Raw genomic sequence first — 19940 nt, forward strand, 5'->3', positions numbered from 1 at the left:
TAACAACACTCGGCGCTGCATTTTCTTTGCACGAGCCACACTGTAAACTAGAAAGGTCCCGTGTTAATCCACCCCCGCCCCTCGCCCCGGACGGCGGGGATCCCTGGGGTACACAGCGCGCGGGTCCCTGGGGATTGCGGATGGGTTTGGCCTCGGCGCGCCGCAGGCTCAGCCTGGCAACCTCTTGCCCGAGGCGGCGGCGGGCTGCGAGCGAGTCGGAGCCGGCCGCGCCGCAAGACCCCGGCACCCTCGGGCACCACCCTGGGGCTGGCGCCGAGGCGGCCGCGGGAGGTGGCGCGTGCTGAAGGAGAGAGGGGCACCCGCCTCAGACCCGGGGGAAAGAGGGCGGGGCTTGGGCCGCGGGGAAGGGCTGGGGGCGGGGCGCGCGCTGGGACGGGGAGGGCGGTGCCGCGGCGCGGGGCGGGCTCTGGAAGCCCGAGTGTCACACACGCGGCGGCTCGGGAGGAGGCGGCAGCGGCAGCTGCAGGCGCCGCCAGGACGGGCACGGGCGCGCGGGCTCGGGCGGGCGCCTGCTGCCTCCCTCCGCCGCTCGCTCGCTCTCCCTCCCGCTTTCTCGCGCGCTAAGGGGCCGGGCTCGCCCCAGCGCTCCCAGGAAGGTGGAAGAGGAGCCGAGGACGCCGAAGAGTTCCCGCAGCAGCCGCGGATCCCGGCCGAGGCAGAGGTTGCGGCTCCGACGGGGCAGGAGCGCGCTCCGCGGTAGGGCGCACGACCACAGTGTCCGCGGCGGGGGGCGCTCCGACCTTCCGCGGGGTCGCGGGCCAGGACCCCATGAGACGCGCCCGCGAGGGGAGCGAGATCCGAAGCCCGGGCGGCGCGCGGCGGAGGCGGAGGGCGGTGCTGCAGCTGCGGGAGTCCGAGAGCGGCCGGCAGGAGGCGGCGGCGGCAAGAACTTGAACTTGGCGTCGGGAGCGGGCGTCCCCGACGCCCCCCTACGGGGCCGGGGCGCCGAGAGACCTGGGAGGCAGCGCTGTCCCCCGAATGGCCGCGGCGGCGGACCGGGCTCCCGCGCCGCGGCCCTAGGCGGCCTCTCGCCATGGCCAAGTGGCTGAACAAGTACTTCAGCTTGGGCAACAGCAAGACGAAGAGCCCCCCGCAGCCGCCGCGGCCCGACTACCGCGAGCAGCGGCGCCGGGGTGATCGGCCCTCGCAGCCCCCCCAGGCCGTGCCTCAGGCCGCCTCGGCATCGTGCGGTCCGGCCGCCGGCTCCTGCTTCTCGGCCTCGTCGGGCTCCCTGCCCGACGACAGCGGCAGCACGAGCGACCTCATCCGCGCCTACCGCGCGCAGAAGGAGCGCGACTTCGAGGACCCCTACAACGGGCCCGGCTCGTCGCTGCGCAAACTGCGCGCCATGTGCCGCCTGGACTACTGCGGCGGTGGCGGGGAGCCGGGCGGGGGCCAGCGCGCCTTCTCCGCCTCGTCTGCGTCGGGCGCTGCGGGCTGCTGCTGCGCCTCCTCGGGCGCGGGCGCCGCCGCTTCCTCGTCGTCGTCCTCCGGCTCCCCGCACCTCTACCGCAGCAGCAGCGAGCGGCGGCCCGCCACGCCGGCCGAGGTGCGCTACATCTCCCCCAAGCACCGCCTCATCAAAGTGGAGAGTGCCGCCGCCGGCGGGGCCGGGGACCACCCGGGGGGCGCCTGCTCGAGCGGCCGCACCTGGAGCCCGACGGCCGGCGGAGGCAAGAAACTGCTCAACAAGTGCGCCGCCCCGGCTGCGGAGGAGAGCGGGGCCGGCAAGAAGGACAAGGTAAGGTGCTCCCTGGCCTCACCCCAAGGTTCCAGAACCACTGTGCTCACGGGGAAACCGAGGCACCTCTCCGGTTCTGAGTCCCTACATTATCTTCGGCCTAGGACCCTGCGGTCCGGGTTTGCGCCCTGCTTCCCGTTTCTGCCTCCTCCTACGCGCTTTTCCCCAGCGGTTGGCCTCTTGACACCGGCTCTTTCGCTGCTGCTCCCAGAACGTCCCGTTTCTGAGCCCACAGCCCGAGCAAGAGCGCCCCGCCCAGCCTTGCCCGAGGAAGAGAGACCCAGCCAGCCCTTCCGGCTCCCGAGGAGTGAAGTCAGAGTCAGAGTTCTCACGCACTTATTACTCTTGTCCTCCTCCCACCCACTCCCGCTCCCCCGCGTACACATTCTAGATGAGAAACTGAGGTCCAGAGCTGGGAAGGGACTCGCCCGACATTACACAGCACTCTTGGTGGCAGATCCGGACCGGCTGTCTCTAAACGTGTATATGGAAATCATTCTAAACGTCTTGCCCGGCCCGGCCCCGCCCCGCCCCACCCCCTGTGCCAGGTTTCCAAATCCCAGCGGCCTTTTGTACTAGAGCTGCACCGGGAACCCCACGCGTGCTTTTCCGGTTGAAATGCTCTGCCTCCAAGAGCGCTCCACGCCGAACCCCTCAGTTCCTCCTGCTGCGCGCGCGAGAGGGGGTCCGCCTATCAGGCGGGGCTGGAAGGAGACCCACCCTCCTATCCTTCCTTCCTGGCTCCACCCCTACCATACTGTCCTAGGGACGAGGGGAGACTTTGTGACAATCCCCTTCCTAACATATCAGGCCATCTTGATCCCCTCTTTGAAGCAGGAGAGTTAATTACAGCTAGACTTCGGTCTCCTCCCCTTTCACACTCCTGTGACGCCCTCCTTTCCCCCATAAAATAATACTTGTTCTGTCTACTTCTGGTGGAAGGCAATTTTGATTAAATCTGAGGCCCAGTGGGAGAGCTTGGTCCTTGGGGCAGTGCCCTGCGTGGCTGTCAGGCCGCTGCCTTTGTCTCCCCCTCTCCCCCCAGGTAAAGTTTTGCCCAGGTCTGGGCTGGGGGAGACTGATAAAGAGTCTGAGTTTCTTTTAGGACTGGATGTCCAGACAGGAGGGAGACAGGCTCCTACCTGCCAGCTGGTGCTCGGAAAGGGATCTTTTTGTTTTCCAGGAGGGAAGAGCTTACTTCTTGCCCCTCCTGTAATTTTTCCTCCTGGCCTCCTCTCCCTGAGGTTCCCAGAGTACCCCCTCCTCTGCTTGGTCTGAAAGTGAGAACAGTGTGGGCAGTCTGTGGAGGATCCTACCTCTCCCTGGAGCCAGCTCCAGGACACACCTTGGAAGCTTGGACTCTGGGCTTCCTAAGCACCCAGGATGCCACACCTAGATGACAGGGAGCTGGAAGCCAGGTGGCCACCCAGGAGCTGCCTTGAGAGGGGGGGCAGATTACCTTGGGAGCCTCAGGGATGGGGGCTTGTGGTTGATCTGTCAGGGAAATACCGAAGAGGCTCCTTGCCGTCTTTCGTATGGCCCAAGCTTGGCTTGGTGCATGAACTGGGAGAACTTGGAGTTCTCGGGTATGGAAGATGTGAACTTCAACTACACTCAACACCCTACTGCATCCCTCTCCTTACACCATGACTATGCCCCAGGTGGGCAGATCTCCTTTCTCTCCCTCTGCTAGTGGTTCAAAATTTAGTGAACGTGTTCTTCCAATTGCAATGAAGACTGTTACAAATACTGAGGAATGATATGTTTTATAGCCAAAATGCAAGCTGTTCATGACTTGGCTTCATTTCTTCACCAGATATCTCTTGTGGGTCCCCTCTGTGCCGAGTGCTGGAGTAGGGCACCTAGCAGAGTTGATATCTGCAGTGAATGCTTTGGCTGCCATAGTGCCATGATGAATGCTAGGATGAGGCCTTGTGTTACAAGAGGGCTGAGGGGGGTCGGGAGGGCACCCTGGAGGCAGAGCCATTATGGTGGGGAAGGGGTGGTGACCATGGTTGGCTGGAGAAGAGAGCCCGGAGCCTTAGAGAACTTCAGGTGAAGTTCCTTTCAGCTAGAATTAGAGTTGGAGTCGGGCAGACTCCTAGAGGGACAACGGGGCCCAGACTCAGGGAAGACCTTGTAGAATAAGCACAGTGGGGTCCTGTGAAGAGATTTACCTGCTAGAGTGACGTGATCAGATGTGGGTTTTTTTAGAATAGATCTCTCTGGGCTATTTTTCACCTACTAGGTTCTGACTTTGAGCTTCTTGATCTTTTGAGAAGTTGTCCCTCTCCAGACACTAAGGGATTGTGGTCACCAGATGTTCTTTCTGCTGTGGAGGAAGGGAGGTAGCCAAGGAGGGTCAGCAGGATGTTCTAGCTGTTGAGGACCTGCTAGTGGTCCTCTAACTTTAGTACACCTGGAAGACTGGCTGGTTGTAACACAGACTGCACGATGTATCCATCCTCTGCAGTGTCTGATTCAATAAGCCTGGTAGGGGAGGGGGCTGAGAATTTGCATTATGACAAGTTCACAGGTGATCTTTGGCTGCTGATCCTGGGACCACACTTTGAGAACCACTAATTCAACAGTGGCTTCTTCCTCCCTCTGGGTCTTCTGGTCAGACTGCTTTGGGACGCAGATACTCCGGATGCCCTGTCTCTGCCTTCTGTGTGTGGCCACCTCCTGATCCTGGACCAACCTCCCACTCACGCGCCATCAGGCAGTCAGGAGACAGTCTGGTTTTCACATTATTTCCAGCCAGACAGCTTTCAGAAGGCTGGAAATACTGTAGATCCAGCCCTGAACACCCCAAGCCTGCCTTCTGCTCCTCATCCATGGACCCAGAAAAGTCCACTTCTAGCACCCCATTTAGTCTCAGGCCCCGCTTCCTTTGATCAGTTGTTAGGGAACAGGATGAGGCTCTCAGGTCTGTTGATGGCTTTTATGTGCTGGACCCTGTATTTGTTTTTAAAATCGGCACTGAGTTGAACATTACTGTGGTGTGGAGAGAGAGCTGTTGGTCAGTGGATTATTTGAATACCTCCACTGCCACCCCCACCATGATTTATCTTTGGGGGCCCCCTCTCCTGCCTTCCTCAGTGCCTGTCCCTTTTAGAATCATTTGGAAGAGAGAGAGTGTTTACTATGTTAGTTTCTCCCCTAACATAACTTTGCCAACTCTTACCTGACACTTACTTTGTGCCCAGAGATAACTGGTACAAGCATGAACGAGGAGGGGAGGGAATGAAGGCTGCAGAAGACTTGTTAGTAGTCTCTGGCCTGAGCCTCTGGACGAGATTGACACATATTTTCATCATTTGTTTCCTGGTGTTTTTGTCGTGAATAATTTGGGGAGGTCTTCATCCAGGAGGTGGCTTTGAGCAGGATCTAGAGATGGAAGTAGAATTTCAGTGCAGGGAGCACTGCACATGTCCAGCTAAGTGTGTGTACGTGTGTTTATGTAAGTGTATTGCACACGTGTCTGTGGGTGTATGTGTTTATATGTGTACATAAAAAATCGCAATGTGGGGCATATTTTTGGAAACCAGAGCTTTCATGCAGTGGGCTTGTTTGGGGAATGAGAGATGACAGCTTGAGAAAGTTGGGGGCCTGAGTTTGGACCCCACTGGGGAGTCCTTGAAGACTCTTGAGCCAGGGAAGGGATGTACTCAGAGACATGGTTGAGGAGCATTCCAGACTATAAACAGCTGCCAAAATCCAGGGGAAATGGGGTTGGAGTTAGGGGATTATTGCAGTACAGTTCAGGTGAGAAAGTGAGGGCCTGAGCTCCTGGGAAGAGAAAACTAAACAGCAGTAGGTTGAAGTATTATTCCTTCAAGTTGTGATTTATAAAAAAATAATGACGAAAAAGGCCAGTTACTTGGTAGGTCTCCTTTTGTGCAGCTAAACAGGTCTCATCCAGTTGTGTTTTCTGCTGAACTCTTGTTTCTTTTATCATAATTAAGTAAATGTTGTTTCCACCACAACTGAGAAAGCCAAGATGCATCATGACATCAGTTTTCCCGGGTTTTAAATACATGCTAATGTGTACCAACACTTTATATTTTGTCAGCATCCACAGAGTTGAGTTAAATAACACGTTTTCCATAGTTACAGAATAAATAATAATCATGTCTAACTTTTTAAAAAAAAAAAACATCCAACAAACAGTTTCTGAGCTGCCTGCTAGGCAAGGGGAATTTAGAGAGAAATGGAGTTGGTGGCCAGCTTTCCAAGAAGGAAGCTTTCAGTTTGTAGTTGAATACTAGCTTCCCAAGGTCTAGTCAGGGAGACAGCTGTAGCGAAAGAGATAATATCACAACCCGAGGAATACCAGGGCAGATATGTGCCCAGAGGGCTGGAAAGGCCTGAACTCTGAGAAGTCAAAGAGGGCTTTCAGGAGAAGGTGACATTTGAGCAGACCTGGAAGGATGAGTGGGAATTCTCCAGGCAGGGAAGCGGGAGAGAGGGCTCTCCATGCAGAGGGGATGAAGCATCTTGTGTCAAGGCCTGGACGCTAAAGAGGGAAGGGCTGGAAGTGCAGCAGGGCAGGTGTGGCAGGAGATTGCAAAGGGAGGTTGGAGTTAACAAAGGAAGAAAGTGTCTCTTGTGCCTTGCTGGGGAGTTGTGACTTGTCTTTTGGTCCTTTTCACATAAAATTGTTGATGGTAGGGCTTGATTGAAGTCAGGGTCAATCATGGGTTGTCAGTCATTCCCATTTGATTAACAGCCGCATTCTCTAGTTCTTAAAATGTCATTGATGGAAAAGGTAGGGTCAATTTGGTGGCTGTGTTTTGGCTTGGGACACTTTCCCCTTTGAAGTCCCATCCCTTGAAAGTAGTGTGAGAGAAATGCTGCATATCAAATCTAGTTTTTCCCATTGATTCCCCAGAAGGGAAATACATTCTCCAGGCTTCATACTAACCACTTAATTAGTCATTTAATCCTCCCAATTGCACTACAAGAGGTTTAGGTAGCCAGCCAAGATTCAAAGAGAAAGGAGGAACCGTAGAGTCCCATGGCAAAGGGCAGGGATATAGGAAGGCCATTAATTTGGGCCTTCAATGCTATCTGTCTACCACGGTAGTACTGTCCCCATTTTACAGACAAAGAAACTGAGTTTTAGAGAGGTTGATGACCTGCCTAATGTCACACAGCTACCAAGTGATGCAGCAAAGATCACACCTGTGTAATCCCAAGTTCAAAACCTGTATGTTCTTTACCAATGTGTTTTACTGTTGTCCAGGATTTCAGTGGAGATGGTAAGACTGATATTTAGTGAAATGTGTTAGGTGTCTCCTCCTCCCATTGACTTAATGTTCATCTTCTTGAATCCCTCTGCCCTAATTCCCCCCTTTCAGTCTGGGCTTTGGTATCCCTAGAAGAGGCCTCAGAGCTGGCTTTTCTCTCTCCCATCTGCCTCAGAGTTCCATAAATGAGATGTTAATGCAGCACTTGAGTTCCTTTATAGAGAAATTCTGTGCACAGAGTTGGTGCATCCCAAGGGACAGCTGCAGAAAATGTGTGTCTTGTAACTGTCATGTCTTCTCATTCTAACACCAAGCATTCCCTCCCTCCAAGGCTGTTCGTTCTCTGTTTTAAGAAAAAACTGGTGGTACCTTGGCCCCTATCAACAAGGAACTTAAGTTTCCTTAAAGAAGATCAGGTGACTGTCCTCTCTAATCTGACAATCTCAGAACATGACTGATTACCCCCAAGGACTTAACCCCCAGACTTGACCCCATCCTCTCCCTGCCCCCAAAGCACGTCTGACCCATAAAAATGGTTTTAAAAAGCAAATCTGAAACAGGCGTGTCTTCTTCTGGTCATTCAGCAAAGCCGAACTTGCCTATGGTCAAGCCCTCCCCTGGTTAATCTGGCTTGTGCTGGGAGAGCCAAGGCATAGTGGCCTGTGGGGAAGTGGTAGGTCAGACTTGGCCCTAGAAAATAAACTGGGACTTGTGAGTTTGCAACAGAGAGCTGGGATGCCGATAGCAGCCCACCCTGCTGGCTTTCTGAGGTTGGGTGATGGTGGTGGTGTTGCATTTCCTGCAGGACAGAGACAGGCTGCAGTGGTAACTTGTTTGGCTTGTGTTGACTAAGGAATTGCTATATGCAGGCCGCTATTAGGAGCTGTGTGGATATAGGGATGAACCAGGGAAAGGGGTAGTGCCTGCCCAGAAGGAGCTTATCTTTTGGTTGAGGACACAGAACCAAGGTTGGAACACAGATCTGTAAGGCAGAATTTATCTAAAAACAAAGTGGCATGGGTGATCTGAGAGCCATCCTGGCACAGAGGCTGTTCTGCTCAGGACCTTGATTCCAAGAAGCCAAAGGAGAAGCAGGGTGTGGAGGAGGTTCATTTCACCTGAAGGAAGGCAAGGAAGGCTTCTTGGAGAAGGAGATGTTTGAGTAAAGAAAGTCACTTGAATTATGGGAGCTTTCCACCATAGTAATGTTGGCTAATACTTTTATTGCACATACTCTGAGCCCAGCTGCTGTTCTGTGTGCTTTGTATGGAACTCTTTTACCCCTCATCACAGTCCTTTGAGGTAGATGCTACTATTATTCCCATTTTTACGTATGAGAAAACAGAAGCAAAAGAGGTTAAGTAACTTGGCTAAGGTCACACAGCGAGTAATGGCAGAAATGAGATGTGAAGCTGGATCAAGTCTGTGTTTTAAACCACTGTGCCATACCACCTCAAGCTGTGCAGTCTCATGCCTGAATTTTCTCTGCCTTATTTGTGGCTAGATTTACTCTATAAAAATCCCCTGTATTGGCATCATAGGAGTGGCTGTTTTCTACATTTATGTAAGTATTCCACAGCTTAAAGGGAACTTTCACTCCCATAATTCATTTGATTTTCAGAGCTACCCTGTAAGAAAGGTACTGTAATCCCCATTTTACAGATGGAGAAACAGAGGCTCAGGGGGAGGAGTAGAGTCTGCCCTGCATCACATCAGGTTCTGTCAGAGCTGGCAGCCAGGCTGCCGACCTTGTGTTCTGAGGCCAGTGTCCTTTGTGCCGGGGTGGTATGGAGGTGGCTTGGGCAAAGCTGGCGTCCACAGGAAGGGTGACTGCCTGATTGATTTCCGTTTCTTTCCATGTTTTGATTCTGAAACTCTTTGCTGAGACCATTAAGGAACATTGACAGAGGACCTTGCTTCCACAATGGAATTTTCCTTCTCTTCCTGTTTGGTATTTTCCAGTAATATTTCTATTAATGTTTCACTTTCAGAGGCTCTAGCTTCCTGAGACTTGGCGCTTTCTCAACTGCTGAGGCAGGAAGAACTGCATTTTCCTCTAAATCATTCAGTTCCGTTCCATTTTCTCCAAGGGGAGTGCTCTCTGGATTTCCCATTATGCTGTAAAGGAAGGATCTCAGAGGTGGGTCAGAGGGATGGAGAGAGAATTAGTCAGGGCCCTGGAGAATGACTCAGGCTGTGTTTTCCAAGCAGCAGTTTAAAATGATGGTCAGAAAGGGGCTTCCCAAGGCTGAGGAGGGGAGAAGCAATTTGACAGATGGGTGGGGCAGGGGGGAGATGGATCCACTGGCATGCCACTGGGCCTTGACTTGCAGGCTGACCCAGAGCCCTCAGCTGGCCATGAGAGCCCATGCCAAGCCCTTTGTCCTCATTCATTCACTTATTCGTTCAATATATATTGTTGATGACCCACTATCTGCTGGGTAGTATTCTATTTAGGTGCTGGGAATAGAGCAGTGAACAAAACAGATAAAACATTGTGCTCACCTGAGCTTGCCCTCTTATGGGAGGAGTTAAGCAAATACAGCATGTCAGTGGTAGGGAACATGGAGAAAAGTAAAGCAGAGTAAAGAGGCTAGTGTGGGCCTGAGTTAGGGCTGGGGTACTGATTTACATGGATGCTCAGAGAGGGCTTTGCTGAAGGATGCAATGGCATGAGCCACATAAAGGAGAGCCTTTCAGGCCAGGGGAAGAGCCAGGGCAAAAGCCAGGCAGGAGCGTGCCTGTGGGAGATCAGCATGGCTGAGCAGAGCAGGCAAGGAGCCAGTGGGGGCGATGAGGGCTGAGAGGTGGTGAACAGTGTGTCAGTTCTTGTGGGCATTGAGAAGGTCTTTCTCTTGGACTCTGAGTGAGATGGGAAGCCAGCAGAGGGTTTTGTGCAGAGGAGCGACACCATCTGGCATAGGTTTACAGACGATCACTCTGGCCGCCTAGTGGAGAATAGAGTGAGGGGACAAACGGGGGGGGACTGCTGGAACTGGGCAAAGGCAGCGGATAGGGAGAAGAGGTCAGATTTGGGGCATGTGGTGAAGGCAGGGCTGCGGGATTTCCTGACAGATGAGATGGGAGAGAAGAGCCAAGGATGACTGCAACGTTCTGGTCTGGCCACCAGCTGGGATGGGGAAGACTGCAGATTGACTCAGCAACTGAGTCCTGGGGTACAGAGTGGACGCACTCTGCCCTTCTGGGTTCCTGAGGACCCAAAGAAGACGTGGACAGCCTCTATCTGGGGCAGGGAATGGGGAAAACCACCAGGAAGAGGAGGCCACATGGGAGGTGCGTCCAGAGGAAGGTGCGGATGGGACATCCCAGATGGGATCCCATCTACAGGGACCAAGATTGGAAGGGCTGCTGTGTGTACTCAGGTGAGGCCAGAGCATGGGGTGTGGTGTGACTGCAGGGGATAGAGGGAGGTAGCAGGGGGTCAAGTGTGAAGGGCCTCACCTGCCACCGGTCTAAAATTGCCCAATACTCCAAATTCAAAAGAGGACACCTGCTGTGTGGCATGGCTGAGCTGGGCACCACAGGAGGGTGAAGATGGGTGCCATGGTTAGGTCTCCGGGGACAGGGCTGGAGATGCCACTGTTTTGTTTAGCAGAGCACTTCATTGCTGACCACTTTGGATTGCTGAGAAAGTTCCCCCTTGTATGGGGTTCTCTGGTACATGCACAAACAGAGGAATGGGACTTTCCATATTTCTCCAGGCCATGGCTAAATTCTGAAAATGAAAATGACCAGAAATTTCTCAACAATGAAACTTTACCATTTTGTTGGACGTGCACTCCCAGAAAGCCAGACAGCCCCGTAATCCCTCTGGTGCATTCCAGAGCCACACATGTGATTTGGAGACCACGTGGCATCTGCAGATGGTGCAGCTCCTACCTGCCCTTCTGTATGGGGCTGTTGCAAGTTGGCTATGCTCTGAGCCAATTCCTCAGAAAGGGGCAAGCTTGGATTTTGAGGTATACTTCAGTGTTTATCTCTGTGTTAACTTTTCCCCCCTTATAACAAAATGAAGATAAGTTTGGTATAGAAGATAGAGATCAGCAAAACTAAAATAGAAACCAACTCTAATTCTGTCATTCAAAGAAATCACCTTTCTTCACATTTTACTGTTTTTCCATCTAGCCTCTTTTATATATATATATATATATCCATTTTTCCCTCCACAAAAATTAAGTAATATTGTGTGTATTTTTTTTCTTTTAGCTTAAAGGCATGGAAAGATGTCTGCATTATCTTAAACATTCAACAACAGTAATTTAATAGCAACATCATACTCTGTTTGCATATTTAGGCTCTTCCTGGTTTTCACTGATTTAACAGTGCCGTAATGAACACCTTTGTACTTAATTCTTTGCATCATAGGTATGTGATTATTTCCCTGGGATTGATTCCGAGAAGGAGAATTGCTGGGTGAGAAGGTAAAAATTTTGATACATGCTTTCAAATTGTATTCTGTTTTATTACTCTTCTCTCACAACACTGGAGTTTTTAATACAATTTAGTTTAATTTGCAGTTTCTTAGATAACTGGTGCATATGTACATTGACCATTTATGTTGCTTTTCTAAAATTATTTATATTTTCTGTATAGCCTTTTTTACTGCAGGGTTTATCTTTTTATTGATTTGTAAGAAGTCCTTGCGGATTAACGGTGGCAGCCCCTTGCCTACGATTTGGGTTACAGAATATTTTTTAAAGTTTGTAATTTATGTTTTGGTTCTGTGTCTGGTGATTGTTGTTGCTTGCTTACAGTGAATTGTTTTCTGCTGATATCAGTCTCAGTGTTCTTCATGATTCCTTCAGTGGGCTGCTTAGAAAAGTCTTCCTTACTCAGATATTGACCTGTGTTTTCTTCTAATACTTTGATGGCTTCGTTCTTTCTCTTTTTTGCATTGAAATTTTAATCTGTCTGGAGTTTGATTTCATGGTATGAGGTAGAGTTGTAATCTTATTTTTACAAATGGCTGGTGTGTTTCTGGACATCCTCTCTTCTTTGCTTACTCGTGATTCTTCAGGTGCCTTTTTAGACTTAAATATTTTTCTCATCTTTCCCTGTGTTTAGGTCTCATCAGTGGTTATGATAATGATGATGAAGTCTTGTCTTTACAAAACAACACCTTTCATCTACAGGTATCCCTGCACTTATTACACCTTCAATTCCTGACACCTGAGGGAAGTAACTAGGTATTAGCACTTTATCTTTGGATGCCAAACCTGTTGTGGTGGATGGTATGTGGCCGGGAAACCCTCACCTTACCCCTGGTGGAGCTGGCTTCCCCTCCAGGACAGGGGAGCCTGGGCTGTCTTGGTGTATTTGGGGTGATCATTTACTTGTGGTCTGTCCTGCCCACGTGGCTTTAACTGAGAGAGTCTGTTTCACCTTTCACACAGTGACTTTTATGAAGAGAGAGATGCAATATTCAGTCATCCACGTAGCACATTTTTTGGATACTGACCATGTTCCAGCATTGGACTGAGTCCTGCGGAACAGTCAGAGATGATTAAGCCTGGGATCTCTAACTCATGTCCAGGAGGGGGCATCTGAAAGGCCCCTGAATATCTCTAATACAAGACAGAAAGAGTTCAATGCCAACATACAGACTTTTTAAGTAGAGAAGAGAAGCAGTAGAAGAGTAGCCTATAGTTAAGAGAGTTCAGACTTGAAGGATGGGGAAGACTCGAAGGTGTGGCACGTGGTGACTACATAGTTTTGGTTGCTTAAATTTTTTAACACCTACCAAAGTCCAATTCAAGTGGTATTAGTTTACAAAATTCTTCCCCTGCCTCCCAACTCCCAACCTTTTCTGTCCCCCAGCGCAGGTGACCTGAGTCTCCAATCAGTGAGAGACCCTTTCCAGACCACTGTCGACTATTTTTCTCTTTCTGGCTTTAACCAGTGTCAGGATAATCCATCCTGCAGTGTTTGCTATGAAGTTTATGACATTAACAAATTGGTGTTGAAGGAGCAGATTAAGTCCAAGAGTGTTCATAAGGAATAAATCCAGAAAATGTAGATTTATGAGCATTGATGAACATTTCTCTCGTTCTACAGCTGAAGGTGTCTACCTAAATCACTACACTCACTACGTGTCACACCATGTCATTGAACTCTAGACCAGCCCTGGCAGCATGTTAGAATCACCTGGAGAGCATTTTTAAAAATATCAGTTCCCTGGGCCTCCACCTCAGAGGAATTAAACCATGATTTCTGGGGTTGGAGCGTGGATGTTAGTATTTTTTGAAGGTCCGCAGATGATTGTGATCGGTAGCCAAGATTGAAAGCTGCTGTCCTAGACCTTTGGGTTGCAGGAGAGCCTGGGGACCACTCAGTACAGCCCTCTTCCATCCATGCTTGAAAACTTCCAGCGATGAGGGGATTTGTCACCTCCCAGGCCAGGCACCTTTGCATAGTTGGGGTTGAAAGTTCTTCTGATGGTCACTCCAACTTAGCATGGGATTGTTGAGTATTTGGGGTTTATAGGAGATCTGTTGGCTGAACTCTTTTTCTTTATAGATTCTACTACTGTCTTGGTTTGACTCTTTGAGGTCAGATAGAACCAGTCTAACCTTACTTCTCTCACATGGTGACCCTCTGATGTATGATTGTGACTCCAAAGTCAGAGGGAAGCTTCAGGCAATAACACTGCCCCAAAGAGCCAGCTTCCCAGCCAAGACACCCACTGCTAAGGTCAGGGACCCGTTAGTATCACAAGTGTGGGGGGCCTTGATGGTCTTGAAGTCTAGGAGTTTCCCTTGGGCAAGAGGTGACAGGCTGGAGCACGTTCCTAGTGGGTGGGTTGGGATTGGTACTGAGGAGTTAACTGGGCAGATGGGTGATTGGATGGGGAACAGGGTCAGATTCACAGGTGGATTTTGGGAATCTCAGCAAAGAGAGTAGGGAAGTAGGTGTGATCTTGCCATTCAGAACCTCAGCCCCAAATAGGTAGCAGTGGAACAGATGTTGCCTGGCTGAGAGTGGCCTGATGTTGTGGGCTGAGCATCCTCTGTCCTGGTTCTTTGTCCCTCTTAGGGGCTAGCCAGCAAGGCCACACATCACAGGTGCCCAGAGCTGTTGATCCAAACACAGCAGGACCCTGATGGTGTTCCGCTGTGGTGGCATGAAATGAGCACTGGCTTCAGGGTCAGAAGTCCTGAGCTCAAATCCTAGCCCTGGTGCTTGGAAGGTTAGTAGCTTGGGACTTCTTCAGGCCTGGAATGCCCCATCTGTTATGTGGGTATAATAACAATAGATGGCGTTTCCTGACCACTCACTCTGTGCCTTGCACCATATGTATGACACTTTTTTTTTTTTTTTGATTCTCATGGTGAGCCTTTGAGGTGGTACTGTGAGAATCCCCATTTTACAGATGGCAAAACATTTGGGAGACGAGGTTCAGGGGAAGCACGTTGAGTCATTGTGGAAATTAGATAAAATCATTTGTTTAAATGGTTGAGCACAATGCCTCGCATGTGGGAAGAGCTTTATGAATGTTTTTTATATTATTTTGGCCACAGTCCTGGGCCTCAGTCCAGCTTCAAACTCAGAGCTTTCTAAAGCCAATGGGGCTGCCCTCCCTGGCCTGGTGATGTCCTCAAAAAGTGACCCTCTTCTTACCTTGATGGCTTAGTTTATGGTGGACCTGTGATTCCTGCAGCCAGAGAATAGAAGTAAAAGCTCCACCTGTGATCACCACTCTGTTCTGAGAGCTTTATCTGTATTAATTTACTGATCCCCACAACACTCCGTAGGAGGCAAGTTCTATTATAAGTCCCATTTTACAGATGAGGAGACTGAGGGTTTTTTTGTGTGTCAGGTCTTTTTACAGCTAGTAATGGGTAGAGCTGGAGCTGGGGGTTGAGCCCACACTGGCTCCTGTGTCTGCCCTTAACTGTTATGCTACAGATATGCAGAAGAAAGTGACAGCAGTCAGCTCTGTGTCACTCTGGTCCCAGGACCATTTCCAAACTGCAGTTCTCTATTGTTGATAAAGTGTCTGGTTTGGCCAGGTACTCTCCATATGTGTTCTCAGGATAATGCTGTCAAGGGGCATCAGGGAAGGCTTCATGGAGGAGGTGGTGTGGGAGCTGGGCCTTCATGGATAGGGAGGATTTGGATATTTAAAGATTGGATATGAGGAGGACATCCTGGGAGAGAACCCTGTGAATGGTATCTAGTGGCTGAAGGAGATACTAGAAGGCCTTCAGGACCAGGCCACAGAATTTGGTCTTTATTCTGTGGGTACTGAAAGGTGGTGGAGTAAGGGAGTGACAGGATCAGATGTGTGCTTTAGGAAAACCTGTATGTCTGCAGCTTAAGAGGATGGGTTAGAGCAGGTGGGGTGGAGAGGCCTAAGCTGAGCCTGGAGGTGAGGACCCCAGTTAGGAGGACATCAAATGCTTCAGGCAGAGACAGCAAGGGCCTGACCCCAGTTTGTCCCTTAAGCTATGAAATACTGCAACTGACTGCTCAGGCAGCTCTCAGATGACAGTGGTCAATTGAGGGAAATTGACCAAGTGCTTGTCAAGAGGATAGATTTTCCTGGTCTGTTGTCAATAGCCAGGTACCCTCCCTGGGAGTTTGTAAGTTACACATTCCCTCAGAGCATTTGCCCCACATGCTGTCAGACTGCTTGTTTCTGCAGAAACACGGAGCAGGAAAGGGCAGAGCCACCACAATCCCATCTATGAGGGAAGCTGTGCAGGACAAAGGAGATGGGGGAGTGGGCTGTATGTGTTCTGGGGGTCTTGAGATATCTGATGGCAGTTTCACGGAGTTAATGTTATTCCAGGATGTCCAGGGAAATGATGACAGTCAGAAGGAAGTGAAGCAATGGTACAGCTGCTGATGTTGTAGTTGAGTCTTCAGAAGAAGGAAAGGGAAAAGGGAACACCAGGGCTCTGCGCTAGTGCTGGGATGCTGACCTTTGGAGGACGTCCTCCCAGGGGAGAAGCTCTTTGAGAAACAGTAAGTGCTCAGAGTCTTTCAGGTCCCCAGAGGGAAAGAAACATTAGCCTTGGTGACGATGTTTGCTGGGCTCAATCGAAGAGCCCCCTGAGGATCCCTGGCCAATTTCTCCTGCGTTCACTACTCCATCAGACGGACCACTCTGGCCGGCAGAGCTCACTTTACATCCAGAAGAATCACTTTGTGAAGATCTGGGAATAATGTTGCCTCAGACTGTTCTGGATCCACCTAAAAGCCATCTGGGGCGGGACTGTGAAGTGACAATATGGTGGAGTTGGTGTCATCACTTCCTAGTCACCCACGGGACAGCCGAAATCACACTTACAGGCCTGGGGCCTGAAGGTTGTCAAAGTGCAGACACCAAATCCGGGTGTGCGTATGGGGTCTTGCCTGCCTCCCCGTCGTCCCACCACCTTGGTTTTTGTCTGCACTCTTGATTCTGATTCTTTATCACCTGCAGACGAGGGTAGAAGTGGGCCTGGTTTTGAAAAAGCAGACACTCTTCTTCATCCTTAAAGATGAAGCCTCCAGTGGAAGCCGAAATTGTGACAGCTCACAGAGGGATGCTGATTAAGCAGTTTGGTAGTAAAGTTGTAGTCAGTGGATGGGGTGAAGGTATGTTCTTTGTTTTGTTTGGTACTGTTCGATTCTCATTCATTCACATTTTCTCTCTTTCTCTCTCTCTCTCTCTCTCTCCCTGCCTGGCCCTTTGGGGAATGGTTATCCCAGAAAATACTTTACCCTTTTGCTTTTGATGTTTTCTTCTGGTTTTACCTGTTTTTCTACAAACACTTTAGAATACTGGATTTCTTAAAGTTCAGCAGCTTGTACTTCCATTTGTACTCAAACATTTCTTACTCTGAAAGTCAGTTTTAGTTGTATATTATTCATTTCTTTGGAGAGTCATTTTATACTTGGATATTTCTGATGGCCACCTTAATAGTTACAGAGAAGCGATGTTAGCTCTGTGAAAGGTATCGAAACAAAACAAGAAGTTCACACATTCTCTTCCCCAGACTTGTCTTTTAAAAACCCAAAAGGAATCAGGGCTTCCCTTATAGGAAGAGGCCTGGCTTCCTTAGAAGATCCATAGGTGTGAATTTCAAAGGCTTGTTTGAATGTGAAATCTAAAGTAACCTTGCATTGACCGTCTAAAAGTGAGAGACAAGTGAGTTAATTGTCATTTTTAAGTCTATAGCTGTAGCCATGGAGGCATGACAATTTCTACTCCTTAGTTCTTTAGGAACTAAAGGGAACATTCCCCATTACTGAATAAAAGAAAAACCACTTGAACGCTTTTGCTGGAGGACTGTAACATTTCTCTGCATTTGTTCTTGGGTTAGATGGTCAGGATGTTGACCAGCATTGACAGATGGACCCAGAATCAGAGGGCATGACTTGGGGATTTTAGCAAACTGTGTGTATTGCAGATCGTCATGCACTCCATTTTAAAATGTCCCCACAGAATGTGCTCAAATGCTGTTTTAGGGGCTTGTGAAAGAAGCAGTATGGGCAGTGAAGGAGCTCTGCTCAGGGTTAGTCTAGGTTCAACATGAGGCTCTGTGACCTTGGGCAAGTCACTTGACCTCTCTGAGCTTGTTTTCCCATCTTTGAAATGAGGATGTTCATCTCTGTCCTGAGGGCAGCTGACAAGGCAGTTGTGAAAGGACTTTAGAAATCATAGTTGCTCTAAAAATGTCTTAGATTTGATTTCAGGTCAGAAAGAGTGACCAGAGAGTGACCAGAAACAGTGAGGGCAATGTGGAGAAGCTTTAAGGTTGCTACTCTGGGACCCAGCTGTTCCTTCCAAGGAATTTATCCTAAGGATAGAGTGAAGAATCTCGCGTTTGGAAAAATAAAAAACTGGAAATTACCTGAATATCCAACCATGGCAAATGGCTGATGTGTGACACATATTTATAGTGAAAAAGGTATGCAGCTAACAAAAGCTGGGCATGAGGTAACTCCATTGCAGAATTGTCAAGAGGGCAAAGGCTTAGAGCACAATACTTTTTAAAAGCAGACAAAGCTATGAATATTTGTACTCTTCTCCCTTTTCCCCATTCCCACCTGCATATGTAGAAAAAAGGCTGGAAGGAAATAGACCAAAATGTGAACAACAGTTATCAACAAAAGTTGGAATATTTTGCAGTTTAAAAAAAAAAGGATTATTTAATTACCAATGTAAATTGAAAGAAAAAATAGAGATATCTCAAGCATAAAGTTGGGAGAATGAGAAGGTGAGGAGGTGCGGTCTCCCTGCCTCCCAGCTGAAGTTTTTGCTGGGGCCATCTGAATGAGTTGTTGAACTTCAAAGCCAGGGCTAAGAGTGTCTCATTGTGTTGGAATGCTGGTGATGAGGATCGCAGGAAGTGGTGACAAGCCCTTTGTTATGTAAGCTCCCCAGGCTTGCTCATTGGTGCCAGCACTGGCCCTTGGTGCTCAATCGGAACATCATCTGTCTGTGTCCACGGCCATAGTCTTAGCTTGGGCAGGGACCTGTATGGGAACTGCACAGTCAGGCACAGGAAGCTGCAGCTCACGCCCTCTCTTGCTTAACTCCCACTGGCACATTGGGCTATTCCATGAAAGGAGAAGGGCAATGTGGAGGGATTTACTGGTATTATTCCTGACCTATGAAAGTGTGGGGATTTTTTCTTGCCCCTTGGAAGAAATCTATCTTGGCTGTCTCCAAAAGCAAGAGCAACCTGCTTTTTGATCTGCTTCTGTTTCTCAGTTCCTATCTGTTTCTCCTGTGTTTACAACCATGGTCCTGCTGAAGGTGTTAGCTGAGAGAGGTGGGAATGTTGCTGCCCCAGAGGCAGATTGCAGTTTTCTCTCTGTTAGCTCCCTTTTGGAAGTGGGCAGAACTGGGTCTTGCACATGGCAAGTGCCCATCAAAGCCATGCAGCCCCCAAGACTTTCCTGTATGGGGGGAGGGGGGACACCTGTGGGTATGGAGATCAGATGATTGCAACAAGGAAATGTCTCAGCCTTGTGCCTGAGATTGTTGAGCACCCACTGTATGTTGTACTCTGCTGGATGCTTTACATACATCACTTCATTGTAGTCTTCACAGGAACTCTGTAAGGAAGATGTTCTCTGTTTTTCAGGCAAGGGAACAGACTTGGAGAGGTCAGAGGACATGCTTAAGGCCTGCCAAACTTCTCTGTTTTTATTGACATTCCTCTGTTATCTGGATCCTAGGGACTGGGCTCCTTGAGAACATATACTCATTTTTCATTTATCCCCCGCAACTGGCACAGAGCCCAGAACACTATAGCCACTCTGGATGAGTTAAACCTTGGGGTTCCATGGCTGGGTGACTTTGGGCAAGTCCCATCTCTTCTCTGGGCCACAGTGTCTGCATTTGTAAAATGGCTAGGTGTGTTCTTCTCTCTCATCAGGCCCTGTCTTTTCCAAAGACTTCCCGGGACAACCTATAACAGTCATCTCTGGACCGCAGGTTCCTTTGGAATGCAGTTGGTCTTGTAAGAAGTAGTCACAGGCCACAAGTGACTGAGGGTTTCTTACCATGAGGCTGAGGCCCAAACATCTGATGACTGTTGTCCCCAATTAATGAGACACAAGAAATACCGTTGTGCAACTTTATAATGAAACCACATTTCTCGCTGCTGGATTTCAATCCCCCGGTGTGGAAGGCACACGTCCTGCCCTTGGCAAGCTTGCACGATTCCTACCTTGGCATCATCACCCACCTTTTCACCTGAATTGGTTTGGAAAAGCCTTGGGTGTTTTCCATAATTAAATTCATTCCAGAGAATGGAATATTTACCACCCGGAGATGTTCGAAGAAATGTGGGGCCAGCCTCCTCTGGGGCCCTACCCAGAGAAGGACCCAGAGGGGCTCTGGGCATGATCATGTTGCCCCCAGGTATTCTTGGTTGCATGTGTTAAGTTTTCATGTGTCTGACACA

At 49.7% G+C, this 19940-nt stretch overlaps 1 protein-coding gene across 2 annotated transcripts in view; it reads left to right on the plus strand.

Moving 5' to 3' along the window:
- Nucleotides 1–467: 467 nt before the first annotated feature.
- SHB (SH2 domain containing adaptor protein B) overlaps nt 468–19940 on the plus strand; it is a 132072-nt gene continuing 112599 nt past the window's right edge. Inside the window, exon 1 of one of the 2 annotated variants that reach the window (XM_063082211.1) lies at nt 468–1762. In XM_063082211.1, coding sequence (XP_062938281.1) covers nt 1055–1762 — 708 coding nt within the window. In that variant the 5' untranslated portion in view covers nt 468–1054. The remainder of the gene's footprint in view (nt 1763–19940) is intronic. The other variant, XM_063082212.1, reaches the window with a different exon arrangement.

The sequence above is a fragment of the Cynocephalus volans genome, chromosome 17 (genome assembly GCF_027409185.1).
Source record: "Cynocephalus volans isolate mCynVol1 chromosome 17, mCynVol1.pri, whole genome shotgun sequence".
Lineage (NCBI taxonomy): Eukaryota > Metazoa > Chordata > Mammalia > Dermoptera > Cynocephalidae > Cynocephalus > Cynocephalus volans.